Source organism: Equus przewalskii, chromosome 12 (genome assembly GCF_037783145.1).
Source record: "Equus przewalskii isolate Varuska chromosome 12, EquPr2, whole genome shotgun sequence".
Classification (NCBI taxonomy): domain Eukaryota; kingdom Metazoa; phylum Chordata; class Mammalia; order Perissodactyla; family Equidae; genus Equus; species Equus przewalskii.
In genome coordinates, this window is record NC_091842.1 from 7,675,307 (window position 1) to 7,695,225 (window position 19,919).

A 19,919-nucleotide genomic window follows, 5' to 3' on the forward strand; every position below is an offset into this window, starting at 1 on the left:
ACTAGGGCTCCTTGGCCTTTGCAAGCTTCTCCTTGGCTTTCCTGGCCGGAAGCCTGCTTGACACTTTCAATGAAGCCAAGCTGACATCCAGCGTGCTGGTGTTCTGTAGGGTCTGGATCACCTTCCTCCCTGTGTGTAACAGCCCCAAGGGGAAGGTCATGGTGGCTGTGGAGATCTTTTTCATATGGCTTCCAGTGCTTGGCTACCAGGATTCATCTTTGCCTCCAAGTGCTATAATATTCCCCTAAAGCCAGATAGGAACACCCTTCCAGGATTAAGGGTTAAAAGAAATTCTGGGGAAAAATAAATATTCTAAGACTTTTCTTCATAGATTTCCTGAAACATTTAGAAGACTTTAAAATTAAGTGATACCTTAAAGAGTTCTTGCCCCACATCTTGCCAAGATACCTCAATGTTCTAACATCATTTCCCCTGATTTGAAACATCATGGTTATTATATATTAAATACCTATATACAAATATGTTTTCTGGACTCACTGTTCTTTCATTGATTCCTTCTCTGAATGTATACCACACTGTTTTAATATCCTGGATTTCATAGCATGTTCTGACAGCTGATACCACATGCTCTTCATTGTTGCTCTTTTTCAGTGATCCTGTTTTTATTCTTAGAGATTTTCTAGATGGTTTGACTTGGTGAATTATCTTGTCCAATTCCTTAATATATACTAAAAGGTTTGGATTGAAATTGCATTGAATTTAAAGATTAATTTGAGGAACAACTGATTTCTTTGCAATAAAATATTTGCCATTCAGGAAGCTGATTTACGTCCATTTATCTTAGCATTTTCATTTTATTTATCAATGTTTTATTATATTTTCTGACTGGTTATTTGCATTGTTAAGTAATGTGTTGTTTTTTGTACAGTTCTTGAGGTTACTTGTTAGTTCTAATTATTTGTGAGTTGATCCTCTTGGATTTCTAAAGTGTAAAAAATAACGTAATAAATGTTTCTTTCTGCACAAGATTTATCCTTACTCCTTTCTTCTTGTATTAGCAAGAATCTCTGTTACAGTGCCTAATAGTAGTAGTAATTGTAAGCTTTTATTGTTCCCAGCTTTAGTGAAAATGTTCCTAAGGGTTTTTTTCCTTTAAAATTTATGTTTGTGGTAAGTTTTTGATCATACCATTTTTTTAACTTCCATATGAATTGTATTTATTCTTCTATTGAGGTAACATTAATTTATAACAATTATGTAAATTTCAGGTGTACATCATAGTTTTGACTTCTATATAGACTACCTCATGTTCACCACCAAAATTGTAGTTGCCATCCAAATGAATATCTCATTAATGATGAGAATTCCCTGTATTCAACCCAAGCTGTTTTTTAATATAAATTTTTAAAATGTGATAAAATACACATAACATAAAATTTATGATCCTAACCATTTTAAGTGTGAAGTTCAGTTCTGTTACGTACCTTCATATTGTGTGCATTCAGTCTCCAGAACTCTTTTCAACTTCCCAAACTGAAAATCCGTACCCATTAAACTCCCCAAACCCTCCTTCCCCAGCCTCTGGCAACCACCATTCTACTTTCTGTCTCTATGAACTTTATTACTCTAGGTATCTCATATAAGTGGAATCATGTAGTACCTGTCTTTTCATCAATGATTTATTTCACTTCACATATTGTCCTCAAGGTTCATTCATGTTGTAGCGTGTCAGAATTTCTTTTCTTTTTAAGGCTAAACAATATTCCATTGTATGCATACACCACATTTTGCTTCTCCATTCATTCATCAGTAGACACATGGGTTACTTCTACCTTTTGGCTACCGTGAATAATGCTGCTATGAACACGGGTGCACAAAAATCTCTTTGAGATCTTGCTTTCAATTCTTTTGGGCATATCCAGAAATGGAATTGCTGGATCATATGGTAATTTTATTTTTAATTTTTTGAGGAACTGCCAAACTCTTTTCTATAATTACTGTACCATATCAGATTCCCACCAACAGTGCACAAATGTTCCAATTTCTCCACATTCTCACCAAAACTTATATTCTGTTTAGTTAATAATAGCTATCCTAATGGGTATGAAGTGGTGTCCTATTGTGCTGTTTGTTCCTTTCTTTTTATTAAACTGGGAGATTTATTTTTTCTTGTATTATTGAGATATAATTGACATATAACATTATATTAATCCAAGGTGTACAACACCATGTTATGATATGTGTATATATTATGAAGTGATAACCACAGTAAATTTAGTTAACATCCATCACCTCACAAAGTTACATCATTTTTTATTGTTATAAGAACTTTTATGATCTATTATCTTAGCAGCTTTCAAATATACAATATAGTATTGTTAAGCATAGTCACCATGCTGTACGTTACATCCCCAGAAGTTATTCATCCTACAACCGGAAGTTTTTAACTTGACCACCTTCACCCACTTGCCCCACCCCAATCCCCTAACTCTAGCAATGACCAACCTGTGTTCTATATCTCTGAGTTCAGTTTGTTTACATTCCACATATAAATGAAATCATACAGAATTTGTCTTTCTTTGACTTATTTCACTTAGTATATACCTTCAAGGGCCATCCTTATTATCACAAATGTCAGGATATCCTTTCTTTTTAGGGCAATATTCAATTGCATATGTATATATATATAGCACATATTTTTATCCATTCATCCATAGATGGGCACTTAAGCTGTTTCCATGTCTCGGCTATTGTAAATAATGCTGCTATGAACATGGGATCACAGATATTTTTTGATATAGTACTTTCACTTCCTTTGGATATTAACCTAGGAGTGGAATTGCTGGCTCATATGGTAGTTCTATTTTTAATTTTTTTGAGGAATCTCTATTCTGTTTTCAATAGTGGCTGTACCAATTTACACACCCACCAACAGTGCACAAGGGTTCCCTTTCTCCACATCCTCTTCAACAATTATTATCTCTTATCTTTTTAATAATAGCCATTCTGACAGGCATGAGGTGATATTTCATTCTGGTTTTGATTTGCATTTCCCTGGTAATCAGTAATGTTGAGTATCTTTTCTTATACCTGTTGGCCATTTGTATGTCTTATTTGGAAAATTGTCTAATCAGATATTAGGGTTTCTTTTCTGCTGAGCTGTATGAGTTCTTTGGATTTTTTGTATATTAACCCCTTATTGGATATATGATTTGCAAATATTTTCTCCCATTATGTAAGTTGCATTTTCATTTTCTTGATGGTTTTGTTTGCTGGGCAGATGCATTTTTAGTTTGTTGTAGTCCCACTTGTCTACTTTTGCTTTTGTTATTGCCTTTTCTTTTGGTCCCAATCCAAAAATTCATTTCCAAGACCAATGTCCAGGAGCTTAGCTGTTATGTTTTCTTCTAAAACTTTTATGGTTTCAGGTCTCACTTTCAAGTCTTTAATCCAATTTGAGTTGATTTCTCCTAATCATATCCCTAATTATTAGTGATGTTGAGCATCTTTTCTTGTGCTTTTGGCCATTTGTAAACTTTGTTTGGAGAACTATCCATTTAAGTAATTTGCCCATTTTTTAAAAGGTTGTTTTATTCTTGTTGTTGTCTTCTGGCCATTCTTTATATAATCTGGATATTAATCCTTATCAAGTAGATGCTCTAAAGGTATTTTCTCCCATTCCACAGGTGGCCTTTTCACTCTACTGATTGCGTCCTGTGATGAACAGAAATTTTTAAAATTTTGATGTAGTCCAATTTATCTATTTTTACTTTTGTGGCCTGTGTTCTTGTATTATATACAAGAAATCATTGGCCAAATCCAATGTCATAAACCTTTCCCCCTATGATTTTTCCTAAGAGTTGTATAGTTGTAGCTCTTACATTTAGGTTTTTGATACGCTTTCTGTTAATTTTTGTATATGGTGTAAGGTAAGTGTCCAAATTAATTCTTTTGCATATCAAGTTTTCCCACCACCATTTATTGAAAACACTGTCATATCCCTATTGAAGGATCTTGGCATCCTTGTTGAAAATCATTTGACCATATGTATGAGGCGTTATTTCTGGACTCTCTATTCAATTTTATTGGATCATATGCCTGTCTTTATACCAGGACCACATTATTTTGATTACTGTAGCTTTGTAGTAAGTTTTGAAATCAGGAAGTGTGAATCCTCCAGTTTTATTTTTTTCAGGATTGTTTTGCCTATTTGAGATTACTTGTTTCCATACAAATTTTGGCATAGGTTTTTCTATTTCTGAATAAAATGCCACAGGGATTTTGATAGACACTGCATTGAATCTGTAGCTCACTTTGGGTAGTATGGATATCTTATCAACAGTAAGTCTGCCAATTCATGAGCCCAGGATATCTTTTCATTTGTTTATGTCTCTTTAATATCTTTCAGCAGTGTTCTATAGTTTTCAGTGTACAACTCTATCAGTTCCTTGGGTAAGTTACTTCCTAAGTATTTTATTCTTTTTCATTGACATTGTAAATGGAATTAAGTTGGGCCCTTACCTTACACAATATAGATATAATAGTTAACTAAAAAGGTATCAAAAACCTAATGTAAGAGCTAAAACTATAAATCTCTTAGAAGAAAACATAGGGGGAAGTCTTCATGACATTGGATTTGTTAATGACTTCTTGAATATGACACAAAAAGCTAAGAAAACAAAGGTAAATATTGATAAAATGGACTACTTCAAAATTTAAAAACTTTTGTTCATAAAAGACACAATCAACAGAGTGAAAAGGTAACCTATGGAATGAGCTAAAATATTTGTAAACAACCTATCTAATAAGAAGTTAATATCCAGAATATACAAAGAGCAATTACAATCACATAGTGTTACATCTCTTTTCAAGGGGAGCCCACACACCACTGTATTGTTTACATTTAGCAGACACTGGCATTACACAAATAACCATCTAAAAAATTAGCTTAGATTGTTTCAATTTCAAATAATCTTATAAGATTCCTGACAAGGCCATAGTTGTGTGTGTATACAGAGAGAGGGAGCAGAGGAACAACCACCTGTCTCTAACTGGGATTGTGAGCCAGCTGTTTAGGCAACACCTTTGTGTCTCCAAACAACCCAGGTGTGGTTTCTGTAAAAACTAATTCTCTTGACATTAGAGTGTTAAAGGGAAAATCCAACCTTTGGGCAAGGTGTGGAAGATGACCCCCAACTCATGATGGATAGCTCACTTTATTACAGAATATGAAAAAGCTGTTTCTCAAAGGGAAAATACTTACTTGTCAAAGAGAGTACAACTTGGCTCTCAAACCTTAAGTATTACTCTTTTGAAGATTGTCCCAGGGCTTCACGACATTTTTAATAGTAGGGGAAGCAGGCTATAAAAATTTTTCCCTCACTTTGGCATCCATCAGACCACTAGACCCCAGGAAAGTTCACAGAGATGTCAGGCTTCTGCATACACATGGGATTAATATCTGACTATCTGAGACAAATGATTCTTACCAAGCCATCCACTATATTATTCATTTTTATAATATCTTCTCCTCTCTGAATTAAATATCATCAATGTCATGTGGGTTTGTAAAACAATCAAAGTCCCTTTTACTTATTAATCCACGCAACAAATAATTATTGAGAAATTTATTTCATGTCAGGCTCTTTCCTTGACTCTGGTGAGACAATAGTACCCAAGTAAAGTCCTTCCCTTCAGGGAGCTTACATTCTAGTAAAACAGACAATAAATATAATATTATATTATATATTGTGCACCATCATGTAAAGTAGTGTTACAAATTAGAAGCAAGGGACAGAAAACGAAGAGTGCTATTTGGATAGGGTACTCAGGGAAGCATGTTTTGTCAAGGTTACACTGAAAAAAAAAGATCAAAAGGAAATGAGAGAATGTCTAGGATTTTCAAGGCTTGATCTTGGACTTGCCAGTCTCCAGAACTGTGAGAAATTTATGTGTGTTGTTTAAGCCACCTACTCTATGGTATTTTTGTAATAGCAGCCTGAATGGACTAAGATAGTACACTATGGTGCTTAGAGGCCTGAGACCAAGTTAGAATACTGGAATTATTTGTTGACCACTTCTTTTTTGCAGTAGTCATCAGGGATCTGGACCCTTGAAATCTGTTAGGGATTTACCCAGATCAGTTTAAGGAGCTTATCCTATTCTACTCTTATATTCAGGACAACTGCAATTGCTGTCTTTGAGTGATAACATCTCTCCCCAGCACTCTCCTCAGAGCCTTAGCTACATCTTTATTCTGAAGAGTATAAATTAAAGGATTCAGTGTGGGAGTAATGATGCTATAGAACACAGATCCAACTTTATCTTGTAATGGAGTGCGCCTGGACCTGGGCCTCATATATGAGAACATGCAGGCACCAAACCAGAGGGAAACCACAATGAAGTGAGAGCTACAAGTGGCAAAGGCATTTCTCTTACTCCCAGCTGAACGCATCTGAATGACACTGTGGAGAATGAAGGCATAAGATGTAGAAACAAGGAAGATGGGGAGGAGGAGAAGTAGGACACTGCTGATGAATACTGTATTCTCATAAACAGTAATGTCTCCACATACCAACTTCACAACTGCTGGAAACTCACAGTAGAAGTGGCGGATATTTCGAGGACCACAAAAAGGGTACTGCATCAACATTGCGGTATAAATTAGTGAGTTTATGGATGCTCCCAACCATGACACAACAGCCATCATCAGTCCCACCCTTCTGTTCATGAGAACAGTGTAACGCAGTGGATGACAAATGGCAACGTAGCGGTCATAGGACATGAGAGCTAGGAGAAGACACTCAGCACCACCCACAGACAAATAGAGGAAGTGCTGGGTCACACAGCCCACAAAGGTGATGGACTTCTTGCCAGATAGGTAGTTGGTAGCCATCTTGGGGATGGTTGTGGAGACATGCATCAGATCCATGAGGGAGAGCTGGCTGAGCAGGAAGTACATGGGTGTATGAAGCTGGGGATCAGCACAGATGAGGAGAATGGTGAGGGTGTTGCCACTCACCGCAATCAGGAAGACCACCATGGTCAAGGAGAAAAGAAAAAGATGGGTGAGGGAATCATCAAAGAGGCCTTCAAGGATGAAGTCTGCTAGAGAGGTCTGATTCCTCTGCCACATCTCCCCTTTCTCAGTCCCTGGGGAAACAGGAAGTGGAGATGAAGTGTGATATCAGAAATACTGGTGTTCAGCATACCTAACAATAAGACCTTTTGATCGACAAAAGAATTTTTGGAAAAAATTTTTTTCTATTTCTAATTATTCAACAATTCATATTATTGAAATAACCTTTAAAAAAAAAGAAAGAACGTCAAATCTCTCTTCAAAACATGATCACTCTGAAATTCCAGAATATCTAGGCTCTAAGTGCCAAACTTCAAAAAAGAGTCTCCCTCATTAAGGAATAAACATACGTACACACACACACACACATATCCACACTAAATTTTATATATATATACATATATAAAGTATACATATATACTTTTTTTACTTATTATTTCAGACAGATTAACCAGAGAAGCTGAACCACTAAGAGACTTATACATTCATATAAGCATACATTTAATGGATTGTATAGAAATTGGCCTTACGCAATAGTGAAAGCTAGTTAAGCAGTCTACGTAAGGCTGTCACCTTCTGTCTGATGCTGGTACTTGAAGCCCAGGGGGCAAGCAGTCAGGAAGGGAAGATGGGTATAAAGTGTTGTAGATCAAGGGCAGGCTGGAACCCATGAGCATGAGCTGCAACCCCACAAGGTAAACTGAAACCCACGTAGGTTCTTGCTGTCTCTGGAATTGGTGGTAGGGTTATCTTGCAGAAGCTGGGGTCCTTCTTCATGAGGCAGAAACACGCACACCTGGCCTGGAAGTCAGAGAAGCTAGAGGAAGATCCAGGGGAAGCTGGAGCAATTGTAGGCGCAGCTGCTGCTTCGTACTACTGAGGTGAGTCAGCAGGTCACCAACAATGTCTGCAAACTACAGAATGGCTGCTCCCTTCTCCCTCTCAATCTCTCTAATCTCTCTTGTGGCCTACCTTAACCAGAAACACATAAAAATGGGAATTCTGGGAAATGTAGTCCATCATAGCCATGTAGACACATTACAAAACCACTAGAGTCCATCCCCTGTCAATCTGGCACACATGCACATCTCCTTAAGCCACACTTAATCCCAAAACAAACACAACAAAGTCATCCTTTTGCTTAACATGGTGTAACTATCCTGCATACAACTGAAAAGATGCCAAATATTCCTATAAAACAGGGAAGAAATATCCATTACTACTGTCCACAGAATGAGTCATCCTCTCCAAGTACTAAACCATTCTGTGATGTTAGTTAGCACTCTTTCTCAGTCACTCCTGTTAATGCCAATGGATTCACAAAGCAGGTGGTCATGACAGCCAGGATGGAAGCTACACATAGGCTAGCAACAGAGACTTCCACTCACCAAGGCCGATCTCACTACAGCCACTGCTGGTGCCCAATCTACCAATAGCTGAGACCAACACTGAGTTCCTGATACAGCATCATTCCACAAGGGTACAGCCAGCTACTTGGTGGTAGACAGTTTACAATGGATAGCTTCCATCATGGAAAGAATAGCATGCTATTTGTACTGGAATGGACCCTTACTCTGGATATGGATCTGCCTTCCTTTCCCACAGTGCTCCTGCCAAAACTACTACCTATTGACTTACAGAATGCATTACTCACCAAAATTCTATTCCAGGAAACTTTGCTCCTAACTAAGGAGCTCATTTCACAGCAAATGAAGTGTGGGAATTGGCCCATGCTCATGGAACCCACTGGTCTTACTATATTCCCCATTACCCTGAAACAAGTGGTTTAATATAATGGTGGAACGGGCTTTTGAAGATTCAGTTACAGCAACAGCTAGTTGGCAACACCTCACATTGCTGGGACAATGTCCTCCATGATGAGGTAAATCCTCCTAATCTGCATCTAATTTATGATGCTGTTTCTTATGTCACAAGGGCTTATAGGACCAGGAATAAAGAGGTGGAAATGGGAGTGAGTCCTCTCACTATAAAATTTATAAATTTGATCCACCAGAAAAATTGATTCCTGTGTCTGCACTTTTAGGTTCTGCTGGTTTAGAGGTCTTAGTCCCAAAGGGAGGAAATTCTTCCACCAGGTGAGACAACAATGATTTCATTTACAGAGAATTGAGACTGCCACCCTGCCACACTTGGCTCCTCATATCACTGAATCGACAAGCAAAGGAGGTTACTATGTACTGCCTGGAGTCACTGATCCTGACTAGCAAGGGGAAATTGAGTTGCTACTACACCTTGGAGATAAAGAGGAGCATGTCTATAATGCAGGTAATTTTCTAGGGTGCACCTCTGTACTCAGATGGCCTGTGATGAAAGTCAGTAAAACACTACAACAACCCAATTCACACAGGACAGCTAATGGCCTAGATCTTTCAGGAATGAAGGTTTGGGTCACCCCACCACACAAAGAAGCATATCAACTGTGGACAAAGGGAATATCGAACGGATAGTGAAAGAAGGTTATTACAAGCACCAGCCATGAGCACATGAGCAGCTTCGCAATCAAAACCTGTAATAGTTATAGGCATTTCTTCTTTATTTTGATATGAATACCTTGTACATATATATTAACTACATATTTTTGTTTTTGTCCCCTTGGGCACCTTTTTTATAACATAAGATACATTAATATAGTTAGGTTCATATCTGAGTATTTAAGTTATAAGGCCTAAAAGCATTATAACTTGAATCAGATAGTAGAATGAATCTCAGCTAAAGACAAAAAAAGGATTCTGTATCCTCTTATGGGAAAACAGTGGGTATGGTTTATATCCTCTTCTTGAGGAAAGGTTAACATATTTTTGGTTTTACCATGTTAAGTGGAAGGATAACTTGGTATTGTCTTAAGTTGAGGATTAGGTATAGTTTAATGAAATGTGTATGGGTGCTGAATTGACACATAACAAAGCCACCATAGTTACGCACCTGAAAAATAAAACAAGAGATACGTCTTCATAGACCTGAGAGCTTTCAAATTATGATCAAGCTGATAAAACTAGGATTTTAAAATTTAATAAGACAAATTTCCCAATAAGCCCTTTATCTACTCCTCACAGAAATACTGATCAGAATGAGAGCTTCATCTCCATGGTGAAGCCCAACTCAAAGAAATAGTAATCTAAATTGATCCCCAGATTATCCACCTTATGCCTCTTTGTGTTTTTTCTCCTAAACATCTCCCTAGATCTTCACGTATTGCGCACTATCTACTTATGTTTTAATGCAAAGAACTCAGAAGTGAGTGTATTCTTCAAAGTATATTTTGACCTGTAAGAAAGAGGTCACATGTATCATCTCTCTCCATGTTAATACAGCCTAAGATCATCTTTGTGGCTGTCACCTCACACTGTTATTTCAAACTCAGCTTCTTCTTGACTAAGGACCCAGAATTCCCATGCTCCCCTTGATGGCTCCAATCCCAAAAAGACATCTAGACATTTTCATTTTACTATGTATTCATATACTTTCCTATCTCTTTCCTCATTAGTTTCCCTCTTTCTCTGTAAATCTCCATAGTGTAAGTTTTCTATCATCTGATTCATGTCTCTCTTCCTCCCTTAGGCAACTTACCTAAAAGTTTCCCATTCTGACTTGTGTTCTCCAGCTGTTTTCCTCTGCCTTCTCAGGAAGCTTTCCTCAAGGACTGACCAGACATCACCCTCTGACTTAAGGGATGGAGAAACAAGGTGACAATGCAAGAGGATGCCCTAGTTTCTAATAAAGGTTTCCTGGATACGTCAAGCCCCAAAATTTCCTTACCTGGAATTTCCTCTGCAGAGACTTGTGGGTAGAACAAGTATAGAAGTGAAATGGCGAGGGCAGGATAGGTCCACACTGACTCAAACATTGGCTACTGATCATCCAAACAAGTCTTTCTAAGGTGCTCATCAGACTTCCCCTTCTCTAACGCTGGAGATATCCATTTACTGCTGGAATGGCATAGAAGATAATGTCCTCCACAGTCATCCTGTTTCCTCCACACTACTTATCCTAGTGACAGGGCATAATCAGGAGCAACAGCACATGTTATTCTGTAATGCTCTTGCAATGTGTACTCAGATTTTGAACTCCATCAGCACACGTCAGGACATATTAAGTAACTGAGCTTCTTTAACCTCTACTAGCTGGGCCTTTGAATCATGCATATGCTTCTGCTGTTTCTAAACATATATTTCAGGTGCATCTCCATAGCAAAATGGCAATGAGAGCTTGGGCAAAAAGGATTTCCATTAATGTTACCTGACTAAGAAGCTACATTTAATACCAGCGTAATTATTAAAGAGTCCAGAGTCAAAAGAAAACATGTTTTCTATTTTCTGCAATTTGGGATCACTCCGGACATTTTCTTCCTCACTTTACACCTCCTCCAAATTAATAAAATCAGAATTTGCCTCTAGCATTTGTTTTTAGAATAAGTGCCTTCTTGACTGTGGAATGTTTCCTCAGCAGGAATCATGGGGGTTAGGGTGAGGGCAGATATGGCAAGACGTGAGCCAATCATGGGGGAAGAGGAGCACCATCTGTGACAAATAAAACATCCTCATAACCCAGAGGACCTTTGATGTCAGCTGGGGCAAACTGAAGGTGCTAAATATATTGCATCAGGGATTGCAACCCAGAGGACATATCCTGAATCTCTTCTGAAAACCATTACTTAAGATGCCAATTAGACTTGGTGTACGCATTGAGATGAGCATTCCCAAAGGGCTTTCTTGGAGTTTGTTTGTAGGAGTCAGAATGAGTTACTTTGATGAGCATGGCTCTGAAGACAACATGGGACTACCTTCTCCAAGGGCTAACTAACCGTGAAGACAACAATTCCTAGAGTCTCTGGCTTGTTTTTAATCTTGGAACCCAGATCTCTCTATCCCCTTTCTATCAAACCCTTTTGAGAAGACAGTCTGAGAAAGATCTAGTCTCTATGGCCCACAGGACCCTTTGAGTGTTTCCCCATGTGCCTTAAGATAGATGAGAAGTCAAGGAATGGAGGCCGGAAATTACCACTATGTTTCCCACCCAATCTGGTGGTGATATTTCAATTTTATAGACTACATTAATATAACATGTGAAAAGATTTCAGGTACAGAAGTAAAAGAAGAAAATGGTGTATCCATATATCTCCTTCTTATTTACTCCCATCTCATTCTCATAGCCTTCTCTTCCTCTCTACTATAAGGACCTGTTGAACTATTCTTTGTTTCTCTATCTCAACTCAGATGATAAAATGTCTTACTTCACTAAGCTTACCTTGTTTATTCTTTGAGTAGGCCCAATATATCATCACTTTCTTCAAATTGTACCATCTAATGATTTTACCTGATGCTCTCCTTCTCACCAGAATACAAATTATCTCTAATTAAGGCAGATACAGTATTTATATAATTCATTAACTTTTTTGACAAATATGTGATGAACATCTGCTATCTCCCAAGCACTGTATTGGGTAGCACGTGTACAGTGATTAACAGGTAACCATAGTCCCTTCCTCCGTGGGACTTATAGGTAAAACGAATAAATAAGTAATAACGGTATATCATATTGGGTAAAGAATTTGTATTAATCAAAGACATCATCATCATGGTGGTGTGAAATGATCCTTTGTCCTCTCCCCTTCAATCTACAGTGATTAAGTCATCCATAACCCAACAAAAGCTACATTGCAAAACACCCTAGGATACCAGAAAGATCCACACATCAATACATATGAAGGTGAGTGAATTGGAGCACACAGAGGAGGTTAAATGGGGAAACAGCAGAGGCAGAGCCTAGGATCCTAAACCCCCAGCCATGGCAGCTGACCCAGCTGCTCCCAGACCCAGAGAACCCAGTGTGCAGAAGCAGAGGTTTGTATGCATGTCTACAGCCAGACAGCAGCAGAAGCACCTGCAGCTCTGGGAAGTAGAGCAGCAATGGAGGTGGAGCCCCACGATCCATAGCCCCTGCCCTCAACTCAGAGGTTAGCAGCAGTGGCAGAGGTGTGCACAAAACTCCTACATCTCAAACTCAGTGGCACCTGGGACCACAAGGTAACAGGCAACAGCTGAGATAGTGCCCCAAGTACCAGGCTCCCTCCACATCCTACCCATCCCCCCACCACTCCAGTGGAACTTCTGACCCAGGTGACCTCAGACATGGGTGAGGCATGAGCCATTGCTGTGCCTCAGCAGCAAAACCAGCAACCACAGTGACACCAGCAACAGCAAGGCATCAGTGACCCCCCCCCCAGAAGTGCAAGCAGCAACCACAATAATATCAACAATACCCAAAATACAGGTGGTGGAGTTTAGAAGATGGAGATCCTCAAATATAGCGAGAGGCAGTTACGTAACAGAAACCAAAAACTAGCACTATAGCGCCACCTACTGAGAAAAAAACAGAAAGGCTTCTAAACTCCAAGCAGTTGAAAAGTTTGACTCAAAACAAAACAGTACCTAAATGAAAGATATGTCTGCTACAGAAATCAATTCTCCAGAAACAAAACATAAAGTCATCAAAGATTATGATCTAACAAAAATTCAAAACAACTATCATAAAGAAACTCAATGAACTACAAGAAAATTCATACAGGTAATTTAATGAGCTCAGGAATAAAATCAATGAGCAGAAGGAGAACTGTACCAATGAGATTGAAACTTTAAAAAATAACCAATCAACTCATTTAATGTCAAGATGGTGGCATAGAAGGACTCTAAAATCACCTCCTTACACAGACATAACAATTTACAACTACTCTTGGAACAATTATGCTTGAACAAGAACTGAAAACCTGGATAAAAGGATCCCCCACAACAAGGTACAGTGCTGACTGAGGTGGAAGAGGCAGAAATTCCTTTCTGGAGAGGAAAATGCCACCTTCTAGCTTCAGTGCTTCATGGCCAGCTGGGAGAAATCTTAGGGTATGAAGCCTTCCCTGGAGGAGTGGGGGATCTGAGCGGGGGAGCATTATCACAATAAGCAGCTTTTGGACTCAGCACATCTGAAACAAGCGTCATAATGTCTGGCTTTCCTGGCTATTAACAACAACAGGGGATACACTCAGAAAAGCTATCAGACATAGGGTGAAAAAGCCTGCTCTTTAAGGCCCCACACACAAATTCATCCATTTTGAAAAGCAACATAAAGCATCAGAATGAAAGGTGCACAGTCCTTTGGTGAAAAGAGACTCACTTGATAGGCTCTCATCACATCTCAGTGAGAGGTGAGATCTCCCCAGGCTGGGACCACCTCCCAAGGGACTGAGACATTGGTAGCAGCCATCACTGTGACCTAGTTCAGGGTGCTGACACAGATGCTGGCAAACCCCATTGGAGTTCTTCCCCTGGCCTGTTAGCCCAGGGTCTGCCCCACCAACTAGAGAACTAATTTAATCCAGTTCAGCCAGGGCAGGAAGCCTGCCATAGGGGCTGGGCCCACCCAACAGCAAGCTCTCAGGGAACTTGCGGACCTGAATAGGTGGGGTGCCTGGAGCCTCTGTAGCTGGACAAGTGGGTCCACATCTGTGAGGCAGGGCCTGCATGAGGGGTGGGCCTGCATTGGTGGAGTGTGTGGGGCCTCTGCAGAAGGGGGACTGGGTCTGCTTCAGTGGGTCAGGGTGTGCACATGGGGCAGGACTATGTTAATGTGGTGTGTGGCCCTGGTAGCAGTGGGGCTTCTCAGCTGCAGCAGACTTGTGCTTCTCAAACAGCCACAAAGAGGATTGGCCCCACTCTCCAAAGCCAGAAACAATTGGGTGCTCCCATGCATGGAGCTGGCACCACTCAGCTGCAACCCTGAGAGAGCTGACAACAGCTTTGCAGGCTGGAGGCCTATAGCAATTGTAAGCTCCTGAGCCTAGCAGCCAGCCATGCTGAGGACCTACTCACTTAATAGAAGAACTGCAACACGAACGTCCTATTAGACCTTGCAGCCAACTGTGCTAGGGCTCCCCATGCCTGATAAAGTGACTGAAGCGACCATCACAGCCACACACAGCTGAGCATGACAAACAACTGGCCATGGGACAGCCTACCCTCCCCAGGCACCTGCAGCAAGAGCAATGCTGCCACAACAGAAGGACACATGTAGCCCCCACAGAGCTCACTCCTGGGACATTTGGAACTGGTGACAAGAGGAAAGCATACAGCTGGGCTTCATAAGGCATCTCTTACATAAGGCCCTCTCTCCAAGATCAGGAGATGTAGCTGACCTACCTAATACACAGATATAAGCACAGAGAAAGAGGCAAAATCAGGAGACAAAGGAATACGTTCCAAGTAAGGGAACAGGACAAAACCCCAGGAAAAAACTAAGTGAAACAGAAATAATCTATGTGACAAAGAGTTCAATCAAAAAGTCATAAGGATGCTCACTGATCTTGGGAGAAGAATGGAGAACTCAGTGAGAACATCAACAAACAATTGGAAAATATTAAAAGGAAACAATTAGAAATGAAGAATACAATACTGGAAACGACAAATTCACTAAAGGGACTCAATAGGAGAGTAGATGATACAGAAAAATGGAGCAGCAAGTTGGACAAAAAACTAGAGGAAATCAACCAAGCTAAACAGATAAAAGAAAAAAGAATTAAAAAGAATTAGGATAGTCTAAGGGACCTCTGGGACAACAGCAAGTGCACTAACATCCATATGATGGGTATCCCAGAAGCAAGAGACAAAGGGGCAGAGAATCTATTTGAAGAAATAATAGCTGAAAACTTTCCAGGTACAGGAAGCACAGAGACCACTAAACAAGGTGAACCCAAAGAGGCCCACACCAAGACACATTATAATTAAAATGTCACGAATTAAAGATAAAGAGAGAACCCTAAAAGCTACAAGAGAAAGGCAACTAGTTACATACAAAGGAAATACCATAAGGTTATCAGCTGACATCTCACCAGAAATCTTACAGGCTAGAAGGAAGTGGCACAATATATTTAAAGCACTGAAAGGAAAAAACCTACAGCCAAGAATACTCTACCCAGCAAGGTTATCATTCAGAATGGAAAGAGAGAGAAAGAGTTTCCCAGACAAGCAAAAAATAAAGGAGTTATCACCAAGCAACTGGTTTTACAAGAAATGGTAAAAGGACTTATTTAAGTGGGAAAGAGAAGACCACAAATAGGAATAAGAAAATTATCCCTCCCTAAAAAGCATTAAATCACTGGGAAAGGCATAGATACAGTAAAGGTAGCAGTTCAGCCACTCACGAATATAATATGAAGGTCAAAAGACAAAAGTACTAAACTTACCTATTTCCATGATAAGATGGGTCATGCTCACACACACAAAAAAAGAGGTTATATGTGACACCAAAAACATAAAATGTGGGAGGAGGGGAGTAAAAGAGTAGAGCTGCCCAGTGGCTCAGCTTTTAAGTGTACAAATTCCACTTTGGTGGCCCAGGGTTCACTGGTTCGGATCCTGGGTGCGGACATGGCACCATTTGGCAAGCCATGCTGTGGCAGGTGTCTCACATATAAAAAAAAATAGAGGAAGATGGGCACAAATGTTAACTCAGGGCCAATCTTCCTCAGCAAAAAGAGGAGGATTGATGGCAGATGTTAGCTCAGGGCTAATCTGCCTCAAAAAAAAAATTAAGAGAAAGGAACCCAAACATAATACTCTTAAAGAAAGCCAGTAAACCATAAGGGAAGAGAGCAAGAGAAGAAGAGACAGAGAAGAACTACTAAAACACCCAGAAAAAAAATAACAAAATGGAAATAAGTACATACTTATCAATAGCTACTTTAAATGTCAATGGACTAGATGTTCCAAACAAAAGGCATAGGTTGGCTGATTGGATAAAATAACAAGGCCCATATATATGCTGCCTACAAAAGACACATGTCAGATCTAAAGACACCAACAAACTGAAAGTGAAGGGATGGGAAAGATACTCCATGCAAATGGCAATGAAAATAAACCTGGGGTAGCAATATTTATATCAGACAAAAAATAGATTTTAACATTTTTTTTTTAAGATTTTTTTTACTTTTTCCTTTTTCCTCCCCAAAGCCCCCCGTACATAGTTGTATATTCTTCATTGTGGGTTCTTCTAGTTGTGGTATGTGGGACGCTGCCTCAGGGTGGTTTGATGAGCAGCGCCATGTCCACGCCCAGGATTCAAACCAACGAAACACTGGGCCGCCTGCAGCGGAGCGCGCGAACTTAACCACTCAGCCACGGGGCCAGCCCCCAAAAAATAGATTTTAAAGCACAAACTTTAACAAGAGACAAAGAAGGGCACTACATAATGATAGAGGGAACAATCCAACAATAGCATATAACACTTGTAAATATCTATGCACCCAACAGAGGAACACATAAATATATGAAGTAATTAGTAACAGATATAAAAGGAAAAATAGAAAGTAACACAATAATAGCAGGGGACTTTAACACTACACTTACACCAATGGATAGATCATCCAAACAGAAGATCAATAAATAAACATTGGCCTTAAATGACACATTGGACCAGATGGACTTAGTAGATATATACAGGACATTCCCTCCAAAAACTGTAGAATTCACATTCTTTTCAATTCACATGGAACATTCTCCAAGATTAATCACATATTAGGCCACAAAACAAATCTCAATAAATTTAAGAAGATTGAAGTGTTGGGAGCTGGCCCTGTGGCCAAGTGGTTAAGTTCACACACTCCGCTGCAGGCAGCCCAGTGTTTTGTTGGTTCGAATCTTGTGTGCAGACATGGCACTGCACATCAAACCACGCTGAGGCAGCGTCCCACATGCCACAACTAGAAGGACCCACAACGACGAATATACAACTATGTACTGGGGGGCTTTGGGAAGAACAAGGAAAAAAAAAATTTTAAATCTTTAAAAAAAAAGAAAGATTGAAGTGATACCAAGCATCTTTTCTGACCACAATACTATGAAACTAGAAGTCAAATACAGAAGTAAAATCAGAAAAGAGACAAATATCTGGAGATTAAAGAAAATGCTACTGAACAGTGACTGGCTCAATGAAGAAATCAAAGGACAAATCCAAAAATATCTGGAGACAAATGAAAATAAAAATATGACACGCCAAAATTTACGGGAAACAGCAAAAGCTCTTGTAAAGGGAAGTTTATAGTAATACAGACCTACCTCAACAAACAAGAGAAACCTCAAATAAACAATCTAACAGTGCACCTAAAGGAATTGAAAAAAGAAGAACAAACAAAACCCCAAATCAGTAGAAAGAGAGCATATTTCAAAGAAATAGAGTCTCAAAAAAGAATAGAAAAAATCAATGAAACCAAGAGTTGCTTCTTTGAAAAGACAAACAGAATTAACAAACCTATAGCTACACGCACCAAGAAAAAAAGAGAGAAGCCTCAAATAAATAAAATCAGAAACAAAAAGGGAGAAATTAAACAGACACATCAGAAATACAAAAGATTATAGGAGAATACTATGAAAAGTTACACACCAACAAATTGGATAATCTACAAGAAATGGCTAAATTCCTAGAATCATACAACTTTCCACAACTGAATCAAGAAGAAATAGAAAATTTGAATAGATCCATCACCAGTAAGAAGATCAAAACAGTAATCAAAAACCTCCCAAAAAATAAATGTCCCCGACCAGACAGTTTTCCTGGTGAATTCTACCAAACATTCACAGAAGACTTAATATCTATCCTTCTCAAACTTGTCCACAAAATGGAAGAGAAGGGAAAGCTTCCTAACACATTCTATGAAGCCAACATTACCCTGATACTAAAACCAGACACGGACAATACAAAAAAATAAAATTACAGGCCAATATCACTGGTGAACATAAACGTAAAAAACCTCAAGAAAATACCAGCAAATCAAATTCAATAATACATTAAAAACATCATACACCATGATCAAGTGGGATTTATTCCAGGGATGAGGGATGCTTCAACATCCACAAATCTATCAAAGTGACACACCACATTAACAAAATGCAGAATAAAAATCACATGACCATCTCAATAGATGCAGAAAAAGCATTTGACAAGATACAGCATCCATTTATGATAAAAACTCTAAATAAAATGGGTATAGAAGGAAAATACCTCAACATAATAAAGACCATATATGACAAACCTACAGCTGATATCATTCCCAATGGAGAAAATACTGAAAGCTCTCCCTCTAAGAATAGGAACCAGGCAAGGATGACCACTTTCACCACTCCTATTTAACATAGTATTGGAAGTCCTAGCCAAAGCAATCAGGCAAGAAAAAGAAAGAAAAGGGATCCAAATTGGAAAAGAAGAAGTGAAAATCTCACTATTTGCAGATGACATGATTTTATATATAGGAAACCATAAACAATCCACGAAAAACATTTTAGAAATGATAAATGAATATGGTAAAGATGCAGGATAAAAAATCAACATAGAAAAATCAGTTGCAGTCCTATACACTAACAACAAAGTAGCAGAAAGAGAAATTACCAATACAATCCCATTTACAATCACAAGAAAAAGAATAAAATAACTAGGAATAAACTTCACCAAGGAGGTGAAAAACCTGTATACTGAAAACTATAAAACATTGTTGAAAGAAATTGAAGAAGACACAAAGAAATGGAAAGACGTTCTGTGCTCTTGGATTGGAAGAATTAAGAGAGGTATCACATTCCCCGATTTCAAATTATACTACAAAGCTGTACTCATCAAAACAGGATGGTAGTAGTAAAAAAAAGGACTCACAGGTCAATGGAACAGAGTTGAGAGACCAGAAATACAACCGCACATCTATGGACAGCTAATCATTGACGAAGGAGCCAAGAACATATAATGAAGAAAGTAAAGTCTCTTCAACAAATTGTGTTAGGAAAAGTAGACAGCCACATGCAAAAGAATGAAAGCAGACCATTGTCTTACA

At 38.9% G+C, this 19,919-nt stretch overlaps 1 protein-coding gene across 3 annotated transcripts in view; it reads right to left on the reverse strand.

The window, feature by feature from the left end:
* Window positions 1-5,580: 5,580 nt before the first annotated feature.
* Window positions 5,581-19,919, reverse strand: part of LOC103561889 (olfactory receptor 2AE1-like) — a 122,124-nt gene continuing 107,785 nt past the window's right edge. For all 3 annotated transcript variants that reach the window (XM_070567624.1, XM_070567623.1, XM_070567625.1), the window contains one exon: window positions 5,581-7,113. In XM_070567624.1, the coding sequence (XP_070423725.1) occupies window positions 6,137-7,113 (977 nt within the window). In that variant the 3' untranslated portion in view covers window positions 5,581-6,136. The remainder of the gene's footprint in view (window positions 7,114-19,919) is intronic.